Source organism: Anguilla anguilla, chromosome 6 (genome assembly GCF_013347855.1).
Source record: "Anguilla anguilla isolate fAngAng1 chromosome 6, fAngAng1.pri, whole genome shotgun sequence".
NCBI lineage: Eukaryota > Metazoa > Chordata > Actinopteri > Anguilliformes > Anguillidae > Anguilla > Anguilla anguilla.
Window position 1 is genome coordinate 38,379,139 of NC_049206.1, and position 23,594 is coordinate 38,402,732.

The following is a 23,594-nucleotide window of genomic DNA, read 5'->3' on the forward strand; positions in this document are numbered from 1 at the left end:
AGGGCTTCACATCCACCTTCATTCCAACTACATATTTCTCATCCTTATATTTGTTTTCAATTCCTTTTCTTATTTCCTCCTTCCACCACTTCGCACTATATTTCGAATCTCGCACTCTCGTATCAAGCCTTCCTACTACTCCCAGAGCTCTACCCACTCCTTCTTCTTCTTCTTTGGTATTAATGGCGGTTGGCAAACTAAAATTAGTGCATTACCGCCACCTACTGTATGCATTGCTATCTGGTTTGGTTCTCTCAAAAAAGAAATAAAACAACAGCCCAACCCTCCTATATCTGACTCGTGATTCTTTACTATTTCCCTATATCCCTGGCGTTGACTCCCTCCAAACCATTTGTCATCCTGATCTTCTCTGATTTTGTCTCTATCTCTCTAGTTGATATCAATAGCCTAATTGATTTTATGATATCAGAAATGGGCATTTTAACAAGGTGAAATTCCAGCTCCCATTGAAATGAATGAGAAAAACGTTTGAAATCTCTCGTGTTAAAATATAATTTTCGATATCAAGAATTGGCATTTTAACTAGTTAAAATTTAATTTTCGATATCAATAATATGCATTTTAACTAGTTAAAATCGAATTTCTGATGTCAGAAATAGACTACACATTATAACTAGTTACAGTTGAATTTCTGATATCAAGAATTTGCATTCTAACTAGTTATTGAATTTGTGATGTCCTCTCAATTAAAGCTAAAACGGCTTGTCATACACTGGCAGACAAGCTGCAAAGTACAAAACTCGCTTGCCGCCGATCCTGTGCTTCTGGGACAACTGCAGCTTCACACTGCTCATAAGGAAGTGAGTCAAATCACATGACTGACAGACGAGCTCATATGACCACAGCGAACTTCAAGCTGCGAAGTCAAACCATTGGACATGTAGAGATTGTGCCGTGAGGGCGACTACAATGATTACTTTATTCTCTAGAATTGCATGGGTATTATCGTATGTCTGGTGTTGTTACAGCGAGAGCTATGTATTGGACGATAAAATTGGGTTGGGAAGACAATTCGACGGCATCGGTGGGCTAAGCGGCGGTGGGGTGAGTACAGCTATCTATTTGTATGGTTAACCTACTTCCTTGTTCATTTTGCTGTGTTCCGTGTAAACCTATACGCTTATACAAAATTATGCTAATTTCATATTTTCCTTTTAGGCAACTTCTCGACTTCTTGTAAATTACGCAGAGCCGTATAGAAGCCAAATATTGGACTACCTATTCAAGGTATGATTGGTTGTATAGCCTATCTCTGGCCAGCTACGTTTAGCCTCATATCGAGATGGACGTTGTGTAGAAGTAACTCACAATTGCTGAGAACATTATTCACGTATCTTAAGTATGCATCCTTGTTAAGGTGTGTCAGCTGAGAGCTTGACATTTACAAACTTTGAATTGCTCAGTAAACACCGGGTGCGATATATTGTGTTAATTATTTTCACAATTATATTACAGACCTGAAAGTATAATACAAAACGTAGGCTACATTTTAAAAAACGTTGCAGTTTTGTAGTTTTGGAATTAGGATTTAACTTCCCACCTCGATGCATGTAGAAACAGTCCTTCGTGTTGATCACACCTCATGTGTAGTGATCACAGTTTTGGTGCTTTTTTTTTTTTTCCCCCAATAATTTTCAGCCGAACTTTGGAGCATCGTTACAAATTCTGAAGGTGGAAATTGGAGGTGATGCACAGACAACAGGTAAATGACTGACGTTGTCCTAAAATTTCTCCTTACCGTGAAGAGTGCAGGACTTATTTAGATTAAATTGTGGATAGATGTGACGGAAAAGTAAATCTATCTCTGTTTGCGTTGCAGCACTTTCGACACAAGCAATATCATAATCGCTGTCCTAAAATTTCTCCTTACAGTGAAGAGTGCCTGGTCCACAAGCGTAGCCACAGCGACACAATTATAGGCCTATAGAGAAATGCCACTTTGGCTTTCGCCGCCATTAGTTAAACCTGGCATGTATAAAACACTTGTCAATCACCCACTCAGTCAGTTTATAATGCCATCGTAGCACAGACCACCCCTTGCCCAAAAAAAAGAGAGAGAGAAACTTGAAACTACACATGCACTTTAAATGTAGACCCACTAGTCTGACTTCGTTTTTTAGTTAATAAAACTCAAAAGTAACTGAAGCATTCTCGGATTGGTATCGGCAATGCCAGCTGGTGGAGAGAGCTCAAACACCTGGGTTGAGTTTACTAATCACCCCAGGTGCTTAAAGGTGTGTTTCTCTCCACAGTTCGGGGCCGAGACAGGGAGTGCATTTCTGATTTTCCTTTTATTTTGGATTGTTTTTCATGCGCACTAAAAGACTAAGAAGCTGGTGGAAACCGGGCCAGCTACAAGCGGCGCACTGGAAAGTGGTCGCTCTGTTTTACTTTCTTTTGTCATTCTTATTTTAGTTTGTTGTTTTCGCCCGGAGCCTGTGAGGGTAAATTTCACATCGTGTTTGCTTGGGTGTGCGCTCTCTCATGCGGCAACCAACAGTATTCCCCAGAACTGCTGCATCTTCCCCCCAAGACAGGACAGTAACTTCAACATCCAGTGAGCACTAGTGGCGTACTACTAGTTCCAGTATTTTTGTGTCATTTCTGCAGCCTACCTGACTACACTTGATGTATTAAAAGTTGAATTTTCCTGATGTGTGTAATAGTTAAATAGTGAACCAAGTACACTTTCTTATTTTAAGAAAGTATGCTATATTAGTGTGCTTATAATACTTTGTAGAGTCCACCTTGTAAAAGTTCCCTTCAGCCTAAAACTGTTTATTCCACTAGTAGGCCTACTATATGATAATGAAAGACATCTTGGCACCACTTCATCATAGAATTCAGGGGAGAATCTGTAGTTGGTACAGAAGAACTTAAGTGAGCTACAGCCATGTTTTTGAGTTAATGAAACTGCACAGGCGAAGATGCATGATAGGACAACACCTTATTCCTGAATTCCCCTCCTCAGTCAGTGAGAACTTGTTGAGGAGCCTGATCCGATAGAAAAATTCCACAATGCATTATGGCACATCCTCAGCTTGCGTAGATTAGTGGATATGCCTTTACCCTCTTTTTGTAGTCGATCATGAAGCATATGTACAGTACATATGGCCTCTAGGAGTTGCTGTCAGTTTCCCCACAAGATCCATCCCAACCAGTACAAATGGTTCAGACACCTTAGCAGTTCCAAAAGATTTAGGTGTGGACAATGAAATATTGGTAACTTCATATACAAAGTGACTTGAATACATGAAGCTTACTTGAACTGGGATGTATTTTTGTGTATGGTGTTGTTCTGGCACCGAGGGGAGATGAGGAACAAAGCGCTGTCCTATTATGTATTTTCAGTGGTTTCTCAATACAAAAACACCTTTGCCTGTGCTGTTGGATTCATTAACCCACAAACATGGCTGAGGCTTACTTCAGTATTTCTTAAGCACTAACTAAGGATTCTCCCCTGAATTTTTCACATGTAGTCTACAGTTTCTTTTCTTTTTCCTTTTCTTGTAAGGGAGTGTCGCGCTATATGGCCTTTTTTCAAAGGTGGCATTTCTCGATATAATTGTGCCAACGTGGTAACGCATGTCTACGCCTGCGGGTCAGTCACTCATACTCTAAGGTCAGTCTTCACGATTAAAGGAAGTTTTAGGACCGCGCTTACAATATTGCTGTGGAAAGTGCTGCGACGGAAACACCGGTAGATTTACCTCCTAGTCACATCTGTCCAGAATGTAAATAAACAAGTCAGGTATTCTTCACCGTAAGAAGACATTTTACAACAACGTCACTTCAGCGGTAATGATTTCGATATATTTTCTTAATTAATCTGATGTTGCATAACACTGAACAAACATAACGCAGGTTTACTAAATTCGGTTATTTTTGCCAGATGGTACAGAACCTTCTCATATGCACTACGAGAATGATGAGAACTACTTCCGCGGCTACGAATGGTGGCTCATGAAAGAAGCCAAGCAAAGGAACCCGAACATCACACTTATTGGTGAGATAGACATGCATCCACTAAAATAAATGAATAGCTTATAAAGTTTCCTATTAAGGGAAGTACTGCTGTGTTGCAAAAAACCACATTTATTTCATACACGCTTTAAAGTAATAAACCACCTGTGTTGCTTTAAGGTTTGCCCTGGGCTTTTCCTGGTTGGGTTGGACATGGGAAGAACTGGCCATATGATTTCCCAGATATCACAGTCTATTATGTTGTATCTTGGATCATTGGGGCTAAACAGTACCATGACCTGGACATCGATTATATTGGGGTATTGGTTCCATTTTAAATGCCTATCATTTGGTGCTTAAATTAATTTATCATGCAAATTGAAGTTTATTATGTCATTTTTTGCCCGAATGGCATAAATTGATGGTGAGCAACTATTCTTTTCCCCTTTATAGATATGGAATGAAAGGAAATTTGACAGCACATACATAAAGGTAATGACTGTTTGTCTTGCTTGTAATTTTAAATATAAATTAATAGCCTGAAATGTAGTGTTTCAGAATTTCATTTGTGCAGAATATCATCTACATTCACAAATGAAAAGGTAAGTTCTGTGCTGAAATCTATTGCCAAACCAAAAATATCTAATGAAAATCGTTAACTTTTATTTGACACTGCATTGAAAGAGCTATAAATGACAAAAAAAATAAATTAATAAAAAATCAAGCAGCTGCCAACATTTAGTTTCAAGTGTTTTATCCAATTTCCACATAAAGAAGTCTTGCCCTTTTGTTAGGCATTTTTTAGCATAGGATATGTTATCCGAAGTAAGAAATCCTAATAATCGCTGTCAGCGTAAAAGCACTAACTTTAATTTAAATCTCTGAAGATTTTGTGGAACCCCCCCCCCCCCCTTCACTGGTGGTGCTCTACATTATATTTGCTGTCTGTTGATAAGGTCCTTCGAGGCGCGTTGGATAAAGTTGGTTTAACCGATGTTGGCATCATCGCAGCAGATGGTGACTGGAGCATCTCCAGTGCCATGGCCCTAGATCCTTATCTCAATGATGCTGTTGAAGTGATAGGGTAAGTAAAGGAGTGTAGGGATTTTACAGACACTAAGCAGAAGTGAGAGGCCAGGACTTACCTGCTGCTGTGACACTTTGTTTCCCCATGGTGCAATGTTTAACCGTTATCCCTTACTAACCGTAACCTACTAACATTTGTTGCAAACAAATTCAAAACAGAATGATTCAGACGGATAAATCTATTACAGCTATATTTGTATCACGGCTGCGACAAGCTGCTATTCTCCTAGCAGAGGAATGCTAACTTTATTTTATTTTTTGTTTTAACCCAGATTTTGCTAATTAGGATGCAGGCCTGATCCTTGCTAGCATTTCAATTCAAATTTAGTTTTTCTGTGATTAGACTCCTGACACTAAATGTTGGTGGCTGTTTTTTTTTCTGGGTTTTCATTACAATACACTGAAGTGATATTTGTGGCAATGAGGAGGCACATATGCATGCATGTAACTGCATTGCATGTGTAACACTGTTTGAAATAATTATCACTGAGACATATCTTTGTCAACTGTCCTTTCTTTTTTCCTGCTATCAATGGGAAGCTCCTGCGATACACCTTGGATAAGAGTGGTTTGGAAAGGGTTAAAATCATAGCCAGCGATAACCTGTGGCAGCCCATATCCGTTTTCATCCTACTCGATCCAGAACTTCGAAATGCAGTTGAAGTTATTGGGTATGCTTTTTTGTGCCATCTGCCACTGTTGCTTTTAAGTGGGTGAATGATTTTTAATGGTTGCTGAAAGGAAGCTTCTCAGGGAGACTGTGGGGGAACAAAGTGTCCATGAAAGGCAGTGCAAAGCAGTATGTTTTGCTGAATGGGGTTTCACAGCTATCTTATGAAAAATTAGAGGAAATGCTATTCTGGGGAAACGGCTAGTGTGCTCTAAAATGTATGGAAATAGATTTGCTGCTTCTGCAGAAGAAACATATCAGCCCTTGATTAAACTTGACAGTGTGAGATGGAGAATGAAATTAAGGGGTCCTATTTGGGTGGTCATACTCTGTAAAGCTCTACACAGAATAACTGTTATGTGAAATGGTTGATATGAGGCAGGAAATCACCAAAATATCCAAATTATTGTATTGTCAGGGAATATGTGCTGAATTTTGCACAGTAGGATGCGCTCTGAGATGACCAGGGATGAAGCCTGACAGAAAGAAACCATTGCAGGAAGTGAAGAAGTATGACAGGAAGTGATGTTTTAAGATTACCTGTATTTAACGGTATTGCAGGGCACATTATCCAGGGACCAACACAGTGGCGGATGCATTGAAGACTGAGAAAAAGCTTTGGTCTTCGGAGGACTACAGCACTTACAATAATGACGTTGGTGGGGGCTGCTGGGCCCGCATTCTCAACCAGAACTATGTCAATGGCCGGATGACAGCGTATGGGTCCAGTTTCCTCTGAAAAAATTTACAGTTTTTAAAAGTTATAGGAAGAGCATACTGACAATCCTGTACTATATACCTTCAAAACTCCTTGAATGACCATTCCTAAGAAATTACAGGAATAGTATCAGTCACCTACAGTGCCATGAAACTGTTTGCCCCCTTCCTGATTTCCTCTCTTTTTGCATATTTGTCACACTGAAGAGTTTCTCGGATTTTTAGACAAAATGTAATATTAGACCAAGGGAACCTGAGTAAACACAAAGTTTAAAATTATAATGTCATTTATTTAATAAGTTATCAAACACCCATATCACCAATGTGAAAAAGTACAGTAATTGCCCCCTTAAACTTAAAACTGTTTTCACTACCTTTAGCAGCAATTACACTTCAGCTTCACCTCATGGACAGATATCCGGACATTCTCCTTAAGAATTTCCTGGTACTGAGCGGAATTTGTGGTTCTTTCAGTAATGGCAAGTTGTCCAAGCCCTGAGGTAGCGATGCATCTCCACATCATCACACTACCTGCACCATGTTTGTCTGTTGGTATGATGTCCTTACTGTGAAATGCTGTATTTGTTTTACACCAGCCATAATGGGACCCATGTTCCACTTTAGACTCATAGAATATTATCCAAAAAGGCTTGGGGATCATTCAGGTGCTTTTGTGTAAATGTGAGATGCATATTGATGTTTATCTTGGTTAGCAGTGGTTTCCGCCTTGCTACTCACCCATGAATCCCATTTTTGGCCGGTCTCTTATCGAGTAAGGAAAACTTACCTTAGCTGATGCTGGAGAGGTTTGCAGTTCTTTGGAAGTTCTTTTGTGACTTCCCGGATGAGTTGTCGCTGCACCCTTGGAGAAAATGGCATGCCAACCACTCCTGGAAAGATTCAGCACTGTTCCAAGTGTTGAAATAATGGCTCTCACTGGTTTGGTGGTTCATTTTCATAACTAAGGGGGCAATTACTTTTTCACATGGGGGGGGGGGGGGGTATGGATGTTCAATAGCATTTAATGAAAAAGTTAATTTAAAAAATGTATTTGTGTTTACTCTGTTTCCCTTTGTCTAATATATAATTTTGTCTAAAGATCTGAAACTGTTCAGTGTGAGAAATATGCAATAATAGAAGAATTCTAAGAAAGGGGCAAATACTTTTTCACGGCACTGTATAATATTTAAAAATCCATATTTTAATATCTCCCCACAGGTTAATATAATGTTGAAGTGAAAAATTGAAAAACCTGAAAAAACAGCTCTGCAAAGCAGCAGTCAGATTAAATGATATGTTCTTATTCAAAGAAAACTAGCACAGTACATTCAGGTTTATCCTTCACTGTGTATTTGTGTCTACTTTTTGTCTTGCTGTTAATGGACCATTTTTGTTTTGTGATTTAGCACCATATCCTGGAACCTGATTGCCAGTTACTATGAGCAACTTTCATTTGGAAGAAATGGGCTTATGACAGCTGAGGAACCCTGGAGTGGGAACTATGTGGTTGAATCTCCAATATGGATTGCTGGTATTAACCACGATTACAATTAATAATACCATTCTATGGGAAACCCCGAAAAGTGGCAAATATTAGTGCTGTATAGATGTGGTATGTCGTGGAACCCCGTAACTTGATGGATGGTAACTTGATACCATTCCAGTAACCTTCAGGAAGCACAAGGACTTTATATTTAGCTTTTAGGAAGATCAACTTTTGGAACTGTTTTCTTTAAAATTAACAGAAACTTAGATGTTATGTTGAGGATTAGAGGATGCGCTTATAAGTCATTTTCAGTCTTCCACACTTGTGTATTTGTCTCCTGAACCAAAGTTTGATGGCAACACTTAATTCAGGGAGGCTGAAAATGTCACATTGATTCCATGGCAGAAGTGATTCTATTGTGCGTTCATAGATTTATCTGCATTGATATGATGTCCTCACTAGACTGAAATCGGCAGGTGTCAAACTGGCTAGAAATTACACCAGGCTTTGCAATTGCTCAAATGAAAAGAAACCCTGGGTGTTCAAGGTCTGTTGTTTGTACCATGCTGCTTCAATTAGACTTTGTTGCTGTATTATTAGCACATACATGCCCCTTCAACATGGCTGGGCTTTGCATTGCGCTTTATGAATAAAGCTGTGAATTACAGGGCCACGATCAGGCCACAGCAGAAGGAATCTGCCCATAAGCATTTCCTTTAAACAGATTTGCTTCCTTACTGGGTCCCATAGGAGGACTGGGTGTTCTGAACATTGTGTGCTCTTCTCAGAGTATCCATACCAGATTAGGAAATGCTGAGAATGGTACAATATGGGTAGAACCAGCCTCATCTGACCCCTTCTGAACCACGCTGAACTCAGATCTCATGTCGAGGTGTTTTTTTTCCCCCTCAAAACTGCCATTGACATGCTAATGTGACAGTAAGTCTACAGTATAAAATACTGTAAAGAAGATGCTGTTTGAATTGGTGGGATACTGCTGTCTTCTGCTTTCAGATTCCTGTAGGTAGTGTGTATGCACATAGTATCCTCTTTCTGTCCTCTATGTGTACTAGCCTTTGATGTATTCTTAGTATTAGAAAAACAAATGTATAATTATATTATAACATTATAACATTGTCTTGTTTTTCATCTGTAGCACACACCACCCAGTTTTGCAAGCCTGGGTGGACCTATCTACAGACTGTAGGGCACCTGTCCCATGGCGGAAGCTACGTCGCCCTTACAGATGGAAAAGGAAACCTCACAGTCGTCATAGAAACCATGGTACGTGTTTTTATTATTATTTTTATTCAAACATTTTGAATTCTGTTGAGGGGTCTAAATGTTCAGCGTACTCTTTTCGGTTATTCTTTTGGAGTCAAACCCCCTCTAAAAAAAACCCTTTTTTTAACCCTGAATTAAAAAAAAAAAAAAAGTAAGGCAAAGTACGGTGAATAAGGACTGTATTCCTACAACAGCCTCCTAGCTACAGGTTCCTGGCAGGCAGTGCATAATGGGCAATCCTTGATGTGTTCAGAACCAAAAAAATGTTAGGGTAACTCAAATACAAGGGAGTTCTCTGCCTCAACCTAGTTGTACTGTAGTACATCAGCCCCATGATAATAATCATCAAAATGCCGTATAATCACTGTAGTCACATGAGCGTTAAACTGTCATTGTAAATCTTTTATTGTTTTTATTTCCTCCTAGATGCATGATCACTCAATCTGTGTAAGACCTCCTTTGCCACACTTCAATGTCTCTTCCCAGAATGCAACATTCCAGCTGAAGGGATCCTTTGTACGTACTGTAAAAATCCTGACACTGTTCTGCAGTATATTGATGGCTCTGCCGCACATTACTGAAAACCAGAATGTCAGTGACTTTTTCCACTGTTTGTGTTCCAGGGATCTCTCTCTGAGCTCCAAGTGTGGCAGTCCAAGTTTGATTTCAAAACTAAAAATTCCATTTTGTTCAAGCAACTCAGTCCTTTGAAGGTATGTCTCTCTTGGATTGAGATACTGCTAATTCCTTGTAGAATTCAAGATTTTACTCAGATGAAAATCTGTTAAGAGTAAATGTGAAGTCTGCAGTCGTTTTTATTTTGTTTCGTAATATATCTGACTTCCACATATAGCCACATAAAATGAGCTAGTTCATAATGGTCGTGCTATGCTATGGTCGTGTTTCTGTTTCAAAAAGAAAGCTCCAGTACTTGTTGAATGCATTCACCTTAATTCTGTTTCCATTTTAAGTTTAATAGCTTTTTGGTGCACCTGTGTACTTCATGTTTTTTTTATAGATTTCTGATGGGACCTTCAACTTGAACCTGGAACCTGATGAGGTTTACACATTAACTACCATAACTACAGGCCAAAAAGGAAGCCATCCAGCACCACCGGATTCCACCCCCTTCCCTAAAACATACAAGGATGACTTCAATGTCCGTAGGTGTCTGGCCAAAAGGGGGCGCTATCATGAATTGTTTTGTGTTTGTCAATGTCTGCGATTTGCTGTACATGGACATTGATTTACTGAACCTGAAATTGAAATTTATTACACTGGCCAGCTACTTGGCCCTCAAAATCCAGGCTAATTTAGAGTAAATGGATTTGGAAATAATTTTGAAGGCTGTGAATTGCAGAATTGTATCATTGCTATGTAACATGCCGCTGTTTTATAACAAAGGACCCATGTGCCATATGCTTGAGTCTGGGTTTCCATGGCAATAGTTGAAAGTCACCTCACCTATTTTGATGCCCCACCCCCCTCCCCCAAAGCTCAATCCTGCCACCCACGTGTGTCCTTGATCTACATTTGTTACTCTATTGTACTTTTCTTGGTATACAGTCATGTAAAGGGGACTAAAACTTTTATAACTTGCACATTTAAAAAAAAAAAAAAAAAATTCCCCTGATCTCAATCACCGTTCATACACAACTATTGAGGTTTTTCATTGTGACCTCTGTCTTAAATCAAGCGTAGATTGAACACATCTAATTTTTTTACCAACATAAGTTCAGGTGATTTATTTTCCTTTGTCAGTTGTCACACCTTTTGAAGGTATGCATTCTATGACTTGTATTTCTTCTATAAAATACAGTATGCTTTGTTCACACTGCGAAAGAAAGCCAATTTAATTGAAGATTACTTTCTAGAATTAGGCACAGCAGGTGAAGTAGCTGAAGAGAACACTCCTCTTGTGCCACTGAACTTTGGAACCCAGATCCCTGTGGTCCAATGTTCCAGGCTCTGACTATTCCCTCATACCGTTCCACCTCATCTCTGCAGGTAACCCCTATTTCACAGAGGCACCTTACTTCGCTGACCAGACAGGCGTGTTTGAGTACTTTATCAACCTAACGGACCCAGGGCCACACGTGTTCACGCTGCGCCAAGTGGTGACGCAGCGGCCCGTCACCTGGGCCTCTGACGCCGACCAGACCATCAGCATCATCGGTGACCACAGCTGGTACGCCACAACATGAACCGCCCACAGCCTGGCTCCGTAGGCACCATGGAACTTTCCTTTCTGTGTCGTAGAGACCAGAACTAGTCATCAGATGCATCTCACTCTCTGCCATGTGTCCACAGTAGACTGGAAGGTTTTACGTTCACCACCGATGGGTAGAACATGCAATTTCTCCCCAGGGTGTCTAATTATAGGCTTGAATAGAAATGCTTCTTCCTGGTGGTGAATATTGAGGATCTGTTTTTCTTTTTTTTTGGTACAGGCAGAACCTGACGGTGACCTGTGATATTTACATTGAAACAGAGAAGATTGGAGGAGTCTTCATTGCTGCACGAGTGGATAAAGGAGGAGAGTCTATTAGGAATGCCAAGGGAGTCTTTTACTGGGTGTACGCAAACGGCACCTACAAGGTTACCAGTGACATCAGTAAGTGCCCTACAACATAGGACATTCTCAGTTCAATAGTTCCTGACTGCAGCTCCCAATTGCCTGGAGGTAGTGATGAACCATTCTCCCCTCTTTTTTTCTTTTTCTATGAATAGGTGGCCAAATTGTGCTGGCAGAAGGCTTGTCTGGAACAAGAGCAGGTGTCTGGCACACATTAACTCTCACCATTAAGGTTGGTCCAGAAATCTATCTGTTTGGCAATATAAAGATCATATCTCATGCACATAATGATTGAAACCTGTTTAACCGTTTCTGTTCTCCTGTTTGGTAGGGCCAGTATGCCTCTGGGATGCTGGACGGATATCCCTTGTGGAAGAATGCAGTCATCTTAGGACCTCCGCATGGCTGGGCGGCCATTGGCACCCAATCATTTGAACTGGCTCAGTTTGATAATTTTGTAATAGAGGCAGAATGATTGAAGGCTATCATGGAACTGTTAAATCTCTGGGCATATTTGAGGCCTCATGACCTTTGTATGCACTTAATTTTTTTCACCCTTGTTTCTTAAATATCTTTATGGACATAATACTATTCATTTGGTGTAGGTGGTGTGGCTTTTTAACCAAAGATTGTCTTGAGGCATTTCTCTGTCTGAAGTAGATACATTTTTCTTAAGTTGTTTATCAGACTAAAATTACTTCGCAAACCAATTACCTGAAAGACCACCAATATAGTTTTAAAAGTTATAAAATGGTAAACAGTGATGACATTGATACATGTGCTCGTACTATACATTTAAAATAATTATTCTGTGCCTCCTTTTTTTCTTCAAATGAATTCCACAGGTGTGTTTGTCTTTAAGTGCTGCCTTACATGTAATTTCTGAATGTGTTAGAAAAGGGGTGATGTTTTTGTGAAGAAACTTGCATTACTTCTGCTTTGTAATTTGTCAAAGGATTACCAAAGGGCTAATGTATTTTTTTTTTTATTACTTTGAACACGTTATGCACTTTGAAATAATTTGAATACTCCACAATGCCATGCAGTTGACTTTTCTACACTGAGTTTCGTGTAAAAATACAATCAACAGTTTACAGGTTGAAAGTGAAATGTTAACTTCCTGAATGTGATAATACAACTGATTTTGCGAGCAACAGTGTGATAATTGACAAAATAAATTTTTAAAAAGCATCCAACGCTAAACCATCACCTCATTTCATAATGTTGGTAGCACAGCAGACATACTCCTTTAGTATTCAGAATGCTGTTGTTCCTCTGATCTACCCCAGTCTCAACTACACTCCTGGGCAAAAATGGGCCACGCCCAAATTGGCAAAATATTAAGCTTTTAATGGTCTTTACAACAAATCATTGGTCAGAAAATTAGCAAGAATTAACAAATGCACTCAAGACCTCTTGTGCCACCATTTGCTCATTTAATTTTGCCCCAGTGAACTGTTTGGGGAAAAAGCTAGAAACAGTGAAATTCACTTAGACAAATTAACATAATGTCAAATTAAAGAGTCATGTTTTGTATTTGGTTGCATATCATTTGCATGCCATGACTTCCTGATGTCTGTGACCTATCAACATCATCAGTCTGGATATCTTATTTTCAGGTTGTCCTACAAGCAATACAAACAACTCTTTGCATTTGAATGGATCTCTGTGGGAATTGGGGGGTGGGACTAGATTCAGCTGTAAATTATGCTGATACAGTATGGAACACATTTTTGTTGGCTAAATGGCTTTAAGTCTTCAAGGGTCCAAGGTATCTAATGAGCCTCAAACCACCGTGCTGCTGCCAGATATGCAGTAGATACTACAAGCATTGTTTCTCCTGATTAATATTTCTGTTGAACTCAATGGAAGAAAAAAAAATACTCAGGAGAAACAATGCTTGTAGTATCTACTGCATATCTGGCAGCAGCACGGTGGTTTGAGGCTCCCTTTACACTCTTACCGTCTTTCTTCTTGAATTTTATTATGGGGTAGTTAGGTTATATGAGCTTGGCTGTATAGGTAATAGTGCTAAGTAATTATGCTTACAATATTGATTGCTGGCTTGTTGCACTTGTATGCCTTGGTGATACAGCAATTTTGTATTTCTGTTTTCCCACTTTTTAGTGAGTCTGGATAAGTACGTCTGCAAGTGTAGTGTAGCCTAAATAATGTAATTTCACATAAAACTCCCGTGTTCAGCTTTTCTATCAATAGACTTACGTGATGATTTTGAATGATTCGATACAGTTTGTTGGCTAGGCTACGGTTTGATGGATTTCAGTGCAGTCAGTCAACGGTACGTCAGTGAACGCCAGTGGGCTGTGCTCTTCGCGGCGCGTTCGGGTCGCGTTCTTGGTTGCTTAGCACAGGCAAACTCAACATTGCTGAAAGAATGGCGGATGAAGAGAAAGCAACCAGCCCTCGAACTAAAAAGATTTTTATAAACCTCATCGACTCCTATTCTTCTGAATGCATCGGAAAGGTAAGGCTTTGGGCAGTTTAGACATAGGCTACACTTAAAGCAGAGTTGATGCGGTGCAACATCGGTTTTGCAACAGTATGCTTGTTTTTCCTGCAAATACGACAGTGCCTGTGTACCTGTATTCCTGGAGCGTCTTTGGAGGAAGCCGAGGTCGAGGAAGAAAATGAAGTAACTTTCCAGATAGTGGGAACCGTCGAGACAAGGACGGATAAACGGGGGTCTCGTTTTTCATCAGAAGAGTATTGTGTGAGTGAAATAACATCTTATCAAATACATGAACTAGTTTATCGCATTTCAAGTCCATAAACTAACCATGAACTTATAGGAACTTGGCCGTGAAGAACTCCTGCAACGTCTAATGGAATGCGATGTTATCGTTTACAACATCAGCGAAATGTCTGAGCAGTTGGATGAGGCGTCTTGGGCGATATCTGGTATGGACTGCAGGCCATTCGAGTATACCTGCCTCGCTTTGATATGTAATTACCACAAATTGAGTTGATATAGGCTAATTCTTCATCGTGGATTCGTAGCCTGGGTTTCAGACACAAATAGCTATTTTTAATCATTGCTTATCTTGGTATTGCATTTCAGCGCTGCATAGTGAAATAAATCATTTCGGTGGTCCGAAGATTTTTATATTGATATCAACCGTGATGACGTGGGCCCTGACCAAACCGATTGACCCAGTAAGTAGCCTATTTCCATCTTTGGTATACACTTTTGAAATCATGTGAAATGTCCTGTATTCTACGTATGTTAAGCACTTTTAACATTTAATAGCCTCTCCGGATTCACATTACAGATATCTGTAATTCATTTATGACTAGTCAAAACTGTAATTTAAGATACCAATTACATTTTGATTAGAAATATTTCGCCATTAAGTTCTATGGCACTACAATTAAAGATCTACAATTCAGTTTTGACTATCTAAAACGTGAATTCAAGATATCTATTTAAATTATGACTAGTCGTCAGATTCGATATATCTCCACTTTATTTCTGACTAGTCATACTTTTAATTAAAGATATCTTTAATTCCTTGTTATTGAAGATATCTAAATGATCTTTTTTTGATATCTGAAACTAAGATATTACTAGTAAAAATACAATTGTATATATCTTGAACTGGAGTTGAGGTATTGCTAGTCAAAAGTCCTTTTAATATATTTACAAATAAGTTATGATATCCTGAAACAAGACCGATCTTATTTTGGAGATATCAAATATCATTCTGACTAGTCGTAATACATTTAGACATTTTTAAAATGATCATTTTGACTAGTCAAAATGCAGTTGCAGATATCAAAAACAGGCTCCTAACGCAGTGACCACCATGTCAGGGTTTTCAATGCTGTGGCCCGTGCGAGAAATTTGCAGATATGTTGAAGTATCGTTCTTACTAATCAATTGAATTATCATTCTGACTAGCCTCACAAGCCAGTCTCTTTTTTTCACTTTCGCTTTGCTTACTAGTCACATTGTAATTATCACTTGTCAAAATGCATTTGTAGATATCTAAAATGTAAATGTTAAGAGGGCTTGCGATACGTACGTGCTTGTTGGCTCAAGTCCAGGCGAAGAAGCACTCTCCTGACAGCCAAGAATGCTGGCATTTTTTCTCAGGATGACCTGGACGTCCCTTTCACTGAGGAAGATTACAGAAGACGGCGACCCCATCCAAACTTTAAAGAACACATTAGTGTGGAAAGACTTGTGCTTAAAATGGGCAAAACCGTGAGTCTGTGCACGAGGCGATCAAATTCGCATCACATATAATTTGGAAAGAGTACTGTTTGAATGAACAATTTTATATTGCCCCCCACGTTTAATAACAACAGTCAAGTAGAAAAGCATAGGCCTAAAGCAGGGGGAGGAAAAAACTTGCAGTTGGTTATTTGTATCTCATTCTTGGAACTGGTTTGTTTTTTGTCTTTTACATGTTTTTGCAGCATTTCAGTTTTACACTTTTTTTTTCTCCCAGAAAAAGTCCAGACTCTCTACCTATGTTGTGGCTGCTGGTCTTCAATATGGAATGGGAGAGAACATATTTCACTACTTCTTCAGGGTAAACAATTTAACTTAAAAACTTAAAAAAATAAATAAAATAAAAAATATATTAATTAGGGGGAGGATGGATAACTGACGTCTACTTCTTTACAGTTCTATTTCTCTGCGGCTAAGTCATTCTAGTCTAAAAAAAAACAAACAAAAAACAAAACCTTAGTCTACATGTAACAGTCGTCATCAGTCACAAAGTGGAAACATTTAAAACTGTCTGATGCGGGAGAGATTACATCAGTGAGTGGGGACCAGTGCGAGAGCTCTCACCAAAGTTATTGGTGACTGAAATTTGAGGATCGGAGAAGGTGGAGCAGCGTCCTTGGCTTGCCAAGTATTGCGGGTCCACCTAGCTGAATAAATGAGTATACCTACGCGACATGATCCTTTTGATGTTTGGCAGTTTTTCAGAACATGCACAATCAATGGGAACATAGTTACAAATAAACAACAATAAGACATATACTATTGTTAGCTCGCTAACAAGGACAAAAGAAAGTTTACTAATGTTGCATAGCAACCGCTGGCACTATGTAGTGAAATTGTTTAGAAAAACTCTTAATTGGATTGGACTCTTAATTATCTATATTATCATATTTGGTGACCGTTTTATAAAGGCAATAACTCTCCCCAGGCCATAGTGTATTGTGATTATATGACAGCAAAGGGGGTTGACAACACCCTTTAGCTGTGATATAATCACAATGTAGGCCTACCACTGCCTGTTGTGAGTTATCGCTTAATTATTCTTGTAGCTGCACATTTCTGGTTCTGTACTTCAAAGCATTATATTGTGTTTCGTTTTGTTTTTAGACCTCTTGGTTGGGAGAAGTTTCCAATATTCCTGTTTTTGGACCAGGCAGTAATGTCATTCCAACAATACATGTCAGTGACCTAGCAGGGTGCGTCAACTGTTTCATTATTCAGTACTCACTCTCCTCTGTCCACATGGGTCTTGCATGACCTTTCAGCTGGATGAAGGAGTAAATAACTTTTTATTATTCATTTTTGTGTGTTTGTCTTTTCCTTATATTTTGCACTCTTTTTATTTTTTTTTGCTGTTCATCAGTGTGATCCAGAATATTATTGACCACAAGCCAAAGACGCACTACTTAATGGCTGTGGATGACTCCAATAATACCTTTGAAGACATTGTCAAGGTAATTGATAATATGATACAGATGTTCCTGCTAACTCATGTTTTGCCTTGCCAGACATAGTGCCTTATCTTTTCATATTCCCCAGGCAGTCAGCAATGCTCTTGGTCCAGGAAAAATAGAAAAAGTTCCAAAAGAAGAGGCGTTCCTCATCAAAGATTTCACTGTATGTGACATTGGTGTGACGGTAGTATGGTGTTTATCATGATGATGTGAATTAGATCATATACTTGCATTTTGCTTATTAACTGGATATTTAATCATCCTGAATTAAATGCATGGTTAAAAGAGCTGTATCTTGTTCTTGGTGTGAAATGTAAAAATGACAAGGAGACACTTGGGACGCAATCTCTGTAGGTTTAGTAAAAGGAGATTATGCTTGTCGTTTGTTGGTAAATAGCGATTCTAGATGGCCTAAATGGCCTGTAGTCATCCTTATGCATTACATTCTTATGTGTCTGCTGTCTCCACAGCAAGGGGACATCGATTCCCTCTCCATCAACCTGCGCACAGAAGCTGTCTTTTTGAAGAACCGTTTTAATATCCAATGGGTGTGCGAGTTGGGGATGGTCGCAAGCATTGACCATGTGGTGAAAGAGTACAGGCAAAACAGACAGTTGCTGGTAAATTCATATATTGGACAACATTTAACACACAGGTTTTGAAACAAAGTGCTGATGCTTGTATTCTCAGTTTCAAAATGAACCGTGTTTGCCATGCTCTGGGGATGTAATAAATACTAATAATAAATAATGACATGGTAACGATTGAGGAGATTGCAGTAATGGATCCGGCATTCAAGTTGCGGTTGGGAATTCTGAACTGAGGAGAAAAAATGACAGAAGGAAAGAGAGATAAAATGTTATGTCCATGTTTTTTCCATAGCCAGTCCGTATCTGCATCCTGGGACCACCCGCAGTAGGTAAAACCACAGTGGCGACAAAGATCTGCAAACATTACAAAGTCCATCATGTCACAGTCAAGGATGTCATTGCTGAGAAGATTGCACAGCTGGTCAGTGAAAACCCAGAATCCTTTGTCCGTTCTTAGTTTGATATACAGATTGAAATTTTTGAATTTGCCAACTTTTAAATTAATCACATAAGCATGGAATAGAGTTGAAGAAAGTTTAAATACTTCCACAATTATAACTGCAGTATTTTACTGAACAATGCTGTTACTTTTTCGTTCATGTGATTCTTGGCTGAGGTATGCAGATGTACAGATGGTGGAAATGCCATGTAATCCTGAGATAACTATCCAGTGATGTGGTTACAAGGTAGCAGTCTAACTATACCATCTGGTGTTTGCAACAGTCTGCATCCTGATGTTTACATCTAAAAAAATCTGTTCATAGGCTTTTGCTATGATATGAATTGTTTGTGGTTCATCAAGAGGTGATTTCAATTTTGGGCTTACTCCAGGAGGAAGTGGTCCAGATGGATAATCAGGAAGATGAGAGTTTCGATACCTTGGCTGCACAGGAACTCTTGGAGTCTCTGAAGGACAACATGAATCAGAACGGAGGTACTGAGACAAGTGTTATCAGTGTATCACACAGACCAAATGAAGTAGAAAATAAGGTAGGTGCTGGTGTTTGCAACAGTCTGCATCCTGATGAAAGATCCAGATAAAGGCTTCTCATCTAAACTGCAGCACTAGTGTAATCAGTAAAATGTTTGGATAACTGGATGAGATATTCTGTAGGGCTCATACATGATAAGAACCAGCAGAGGCCCACATTCAAACTAAATGTACAAACTAAGCTGATGGGGGAAAAAAGGTTGAGGATTTTGTCTTGCTTGAATTTTGTACTGAGTAAGGCTTTATCTTGCACCCGGTTTAATTGCTGTTAAGTGATTGCAGTGTTCTGCAATTTTATAGCAGACCTCCTTCCCCTTTGTTGGTAGAACTAATGAATTCAGAATGTGTGTATATTTGAGTGTGAGCATAAATATTTATCATAAATATTTATATAGTCATCTTTTCTTTTAGGTCCATTGGATGACCAGCTTGTTTTTCAAATTCTGAGAGAGAAGCTGAATTCAAAACCATGTAGAAATCAAGGGTTTGTTTTGGATGGCTATCCTAAGACATATGATCAGGCAAAGGAGCTGTTTTATGGTAAGGGTCTTGGTTTCATCAGTCTTTAAACTGCACAAAGTTATTTATCATTGCTTGTGTATATATATATATATGTGTGTGTGTGTGTGTGTGTGTGTACGTGTGTGTGCGCGCATGTGTCCCTGACAATATAATATATTGAATAATATAAGTGAGGATTGAGTGATATATTTTTGTTATAGTTAAAACTTCTGACTTGTACAACAATTTAAAAAAAAAATGATTTGGTCATTATTACCAAGATATCAATTACCAGTTAAACTGCCAAATTTGTTGATAGGCAAAGCACCCTGTTGAATCAACCTTTATCAGAATGTACAACTCACAACCAAAAAATGAAGAAATGGATTAAGTTACAAGTATTCAATGTCTAATCTAAAGACAGCGTTCAACTACCTTAAAAAACAAATGTTACAGACATGGAAAAATTAGTCACAAAAGAAATTAATGAAATAAAAATGCCAAACCACAGATCGTTTGTCCGAAGATCGTCCCAAAACAAATATCAAAGTTCAAAAACCACAAGAGAGGTGTGAATGTTCAAAAAAGCCAGGGATAAAAATGTAAAAATGCCAGATGAGCTGCGAGACCAAGCATGTCAAACCCTGTGCACACTAACACAAAGAAACACCAGGTCCAGATGCACGGTTCAGATTCCATAGATGCCAACAGCAGATATCAATCCCCAGTGTCCACACACAAATGTTACCCAGCAGATGTTAACTTTCTGATGTTAAGTTCACAAAGTTGTATAAAGGCCCACATTTCATGTAGTTGAAGGATGAGGAAAACAACCACTGTTCTCCTGGCCCATCCAAAATTCAGTACATTTCACAAGTTTTCATTTTGTTTTTAGGTGAAGAGGAAGCAGAAGATGACACCAGATCCAAAATGCCTCCGTTCAACCAAAACATCATCCCAGGTCAGTCAGTGGTGATATATTTGTTCATTTTTCTGCCATAACTTGTGCAATTTTGTTTTATTTGATGAGGCTCAAGTACAAATCTGAAGTTAAATTGCTATTAATGACCAATATTGTTATTTTAATAAGTTTCAATTTACTGACTGGTCACAGTGCTAATTTGTATCATTCTTGAATGTTTAACTTAGTGGTATTGCTTTCTGGTTTTAGTTACATGGCAGTTGTCTCTCGTTCCCTATCTCTCTGTTGCAGACTATGTTTTCTCTCTGGATGCCACGGACGAATTCCTGAAAGTGCGTGTGCAGAACCTTCCGGAGTGTGTGGTTGAGGGTACACACTATGCTCAGGACCAGTTCCTCCGCCACCTGGCTGAATTCAGGGACCTTAATTCCCAGGATGAAACAGTGCTCGACTACTTTGATGAGCTGGAGATTCATCCCGAACACATAGGTAATAAAGAAACATACTTGTCCTCTTTGAAAAGAGTTAAGAGTTTCCTGATGTTCCCAATGAAGGACCACACAAAATGGGATGATTTAAAAAGTTAATAAATATCTTTGAAACATCATAAAAGCTAGTTGTGTGTGCCAGAACTCCAGCAACTGGTTCCAGGGAAAGCTAAGTGTCTGTTGTCCTCAGCTCAGCCTGAGCATTTTAAGAACACAAGAATTTATGATTGTTGTTTTGGTACAAGAGGTAGTGATGATTAATGATGATGTTATAAAGAGAACTGTGAAGTATTTAATTTACAAATGTTGACTGGCTGACATGGTCTTTGCTTGGTTATTTTTTATAGAAATTACAGGTGATGAGGATTCAGAATTCCTGGCTGCGACTGAGAAAATCATTAAGGCTGTAGGGAAAGCAAAAAACTATGGCCCCTCAGCTGAGGAACGTGAGGAGGAGGAACGGAAGAATGCCGAAGAGAGGGCAAAGCTGCTGGCAGCAGAGATGGAAGAGAGAGAGAGGAAGGAGGCAGAGAAGGCAGCTAGGCAGGCCGTTCAGTTGGAGGAATGGGTGAGCAGAGTTTCATGGGAAATTTGTTTGTCTTGTTGGACCAAATGTTAAACTTACCCTGGGTAAATAAAGGTTAAATAAAAAACTGCAGTGCTGTCTTTATCCTATGTAAGTCATGTAAAGTGGTAAACTACTAGCTGTATTTTAAAGTACTGAGCTGTACCGTTGTGTTTTTGTGTGTCCCTCCAAAGAGTAAAAATCTGAGAGAGGTAAAAAGAGAGGAGCAAGAGTTTCTGGAGGCTCGTTCCGTCCCCTTAAGGAACTATCTGATGAAGAATGTGATGCCCACCGTCACCCATGCACTGATCGAATGTTGTAAAATCAAACCAGATGACCCAGTCGACTTTCTGGTAATGTTTACACTTCAGTACTGGACACACAAATGCCTTTGAGATAAAATGGGTTATGAAATGTGTGCTGTAAGTAAGGAATTGAGAATGATTTTAGAACGATGTAGTGTCTGATGTTTTCTACTGCATGATGCAGTGCTCTATTTTGCTCTTAAATTCTATGTTTTCTGAATGAAAATCTAAGTTGTTTCTTTCCCCCCCCAATTTTCTTTTCAGGCGGAGTATCTCCTGAGAAACAGTGCTCTTGTTGACTGAATCTCAAAAATGGCTCAACCATGGAGAAAAGATTAAAAATATTATATAAATGTATATACTTGTGAACTATTAAATTCATTTTCCCTTTATAATATATGCAATTTGTCTTTATGATTGTTTGTGTCAATGCATATGGAGCTCACTGTATGTGTGTGTGTGTGTTTAAAATATCTTTTAAATATTTAATGTGCAAACACGACCAACATTTCGACACTATTGCGTCTTCATCAGAGTCAAAACAGCAGTGACTTGGATAGAGACCAGGTAAATAGCCTCACCTAGACTTCACCTGAGTTTCCTATAGGTGGAGAGGCAAAGGTACAATTATCCAATGCTGTTAATCCACAGAAGGTCACATGAAACATAAAGATATAGTTATACAAATAAATATAGAAATAAATATTTCTCCAGTGCCTTTCTCCGGGTAAGTCCTTTTAAGTGAAGTTACCCAGAGTGTCTTCTGTATGTCTATTACTGAGAGCACTGAAGAAGCTGGCTGAAGTGCGTGTGTGTCTCTATAACTGAACTGAGTGAAATATGTTTATATTCTCAATCCAGCAGTTTTAACCGCTAACCTTTGTTTTGTGTTCGGCACTGTTATGTATTTAAGTTTTGTTTTGCTTTGTCTCCCCCATGTGGTGGTTGTGTTCTTTTTTTATGGGTGTGTTTCAGTTTGCCCATTTGAGTTTAATTGGTGATCGGGTACACCTGCTGCCTATAAGAAGACTACAGCTCCTGAGGCGCTGTCTCTCTCGATTACTTGCCATGCCGGGCTGGAGAAGCTGCATTGCCATTCCTTATGCTTTGATTTTGGTGCAGACTTTTTTTTTCTCTTTCGTTTTGTTATTTTAGTTATTTCTTTTTCTAGATTTCCATCGGTCAGGTGAGAGGGCCCCCAGGTCCGACCTCCAATTGCTGTGGGGCCTGACCCTCTCTTTTTGTTAATTTTATGATTTTCCTTACCAGCTGTCTTCCATGCCTTTGATGAATTATTTAAGTATTTTCTTTTTTGTGTGTAAATAAACACTAGCCCTGTTTGGGTTACTGACCTACACTCTGCTCTTTTGTGAAGTTCTTTATTTTTAAATGCGGTACTCTTGTGTTGCTGCCCTTTTGGGTCGTAACAGATCAATTCCAAGCACAAGTGCAACAACAGTTAAGACTTCTCACTTGTACAACAAATTAAAATGTTTATTTGGCTTAATTTGGTAATTATTATCAAAGTTATTAATTATCTATTACATTGCTGAATTTGCTGATAAGTAGAGAAACCTGTTGGATCAACTTGTACAACTCACAACCAGATTAAAAGGAAGGGTTACAAGTATTAAGTTACGAGTATTCAACGTCTAATCGAAAGACGGGGTTCAGCTACCTCGAACAATGAATGTCACAGACTTGGACAAGGCACAGTCACA

At 39.0% G+C, this 23,594-nt stretch overlaps 2 protein-coding genes across 3 annotated transcripts; both read left to right on the top strand.

Annotated features, from left to right (window-relative positions):
- The first annotated feature begins 827 nt into the window (after positions 1–827).
- LOC118230365 (galactocerebrosidase-like) lies at positions 828–12,993 on the top strand. 2 transcript variants are annotated; one of them, XM_035423326.1, is made up of 17 exons: positions 828–1,065; positions 1,180–1,248; positions 1,660–1,723; positions 3,914–4,027; positions 4,165–4,304; positions 4,438–4,476; positions 4,941–5,068; positions 6,302–6,457; positions 7,864–7,988; positions 9,100–9,227; positions 9,654–9,743; positions 9,851–9,940; positions 10,246–10,390; positions 11,235–11,415; positions 11,678–11,841; positions 11,958–12,034; positions 12,134–12,993. In XM_035423326.1, exons 1-17 carry the CDS (start codon positions 931–933, stop codon positions 12,275–12,277), a joined length of 1,989 nt encoding a protein of 662 aa, XP_035279217.1. In that variant the 5' UTR covers positions 828–930; the 3' UTR covers positions 12,278–12,993. The 2 variants fall into 2 exon arrangements, with proteins under 2 accessions (XP_035279217.1, XP_035279216.1); XM_035423325.1 differs by lacking the exon at positions 4,941–5,068 and adding an exon at positions 5,611–5,741.
- Positions 12,994–14,083: 1,090 nt separating this feature from the next.
- On the top strand, positions 14,084–23,230 carry LOC118229044 (adenylate kinase 7-like). Its single transcript, XM_035420698.1, has 18 exons — positions 14,084–14,287; positions 14,393–14,533; positions 14,613–14,721; positions 14,882–14,976; positions 15,917–16,027; positions 16,275–16,358; positions 17,165–17,253; positions 17,421–17,511; positions 17,597–17,674; positions 17,982–18,131; positions 18,394–18,522; positions 18,933–19,035; positions 19,504–19,632; positions 20,489–20,554; positions 20,807–21,004; positions 21,351–21,571; positions 21,763–21,921; positions 22,138–23,230. Exons 1-18 carry the CDS (start codon positions 14,198–14,200, stop codon positions 22,174–22,176), a joined length of 2,082 nt encoding a protein of 693 aa, XP_035276589.1. The 5' UTR covers positions 14,084–14,197; the 3' UTR covers positions 22,177–23,230.
- Positions 23,231–23,594: the final 364 nt, after the last annotated feature.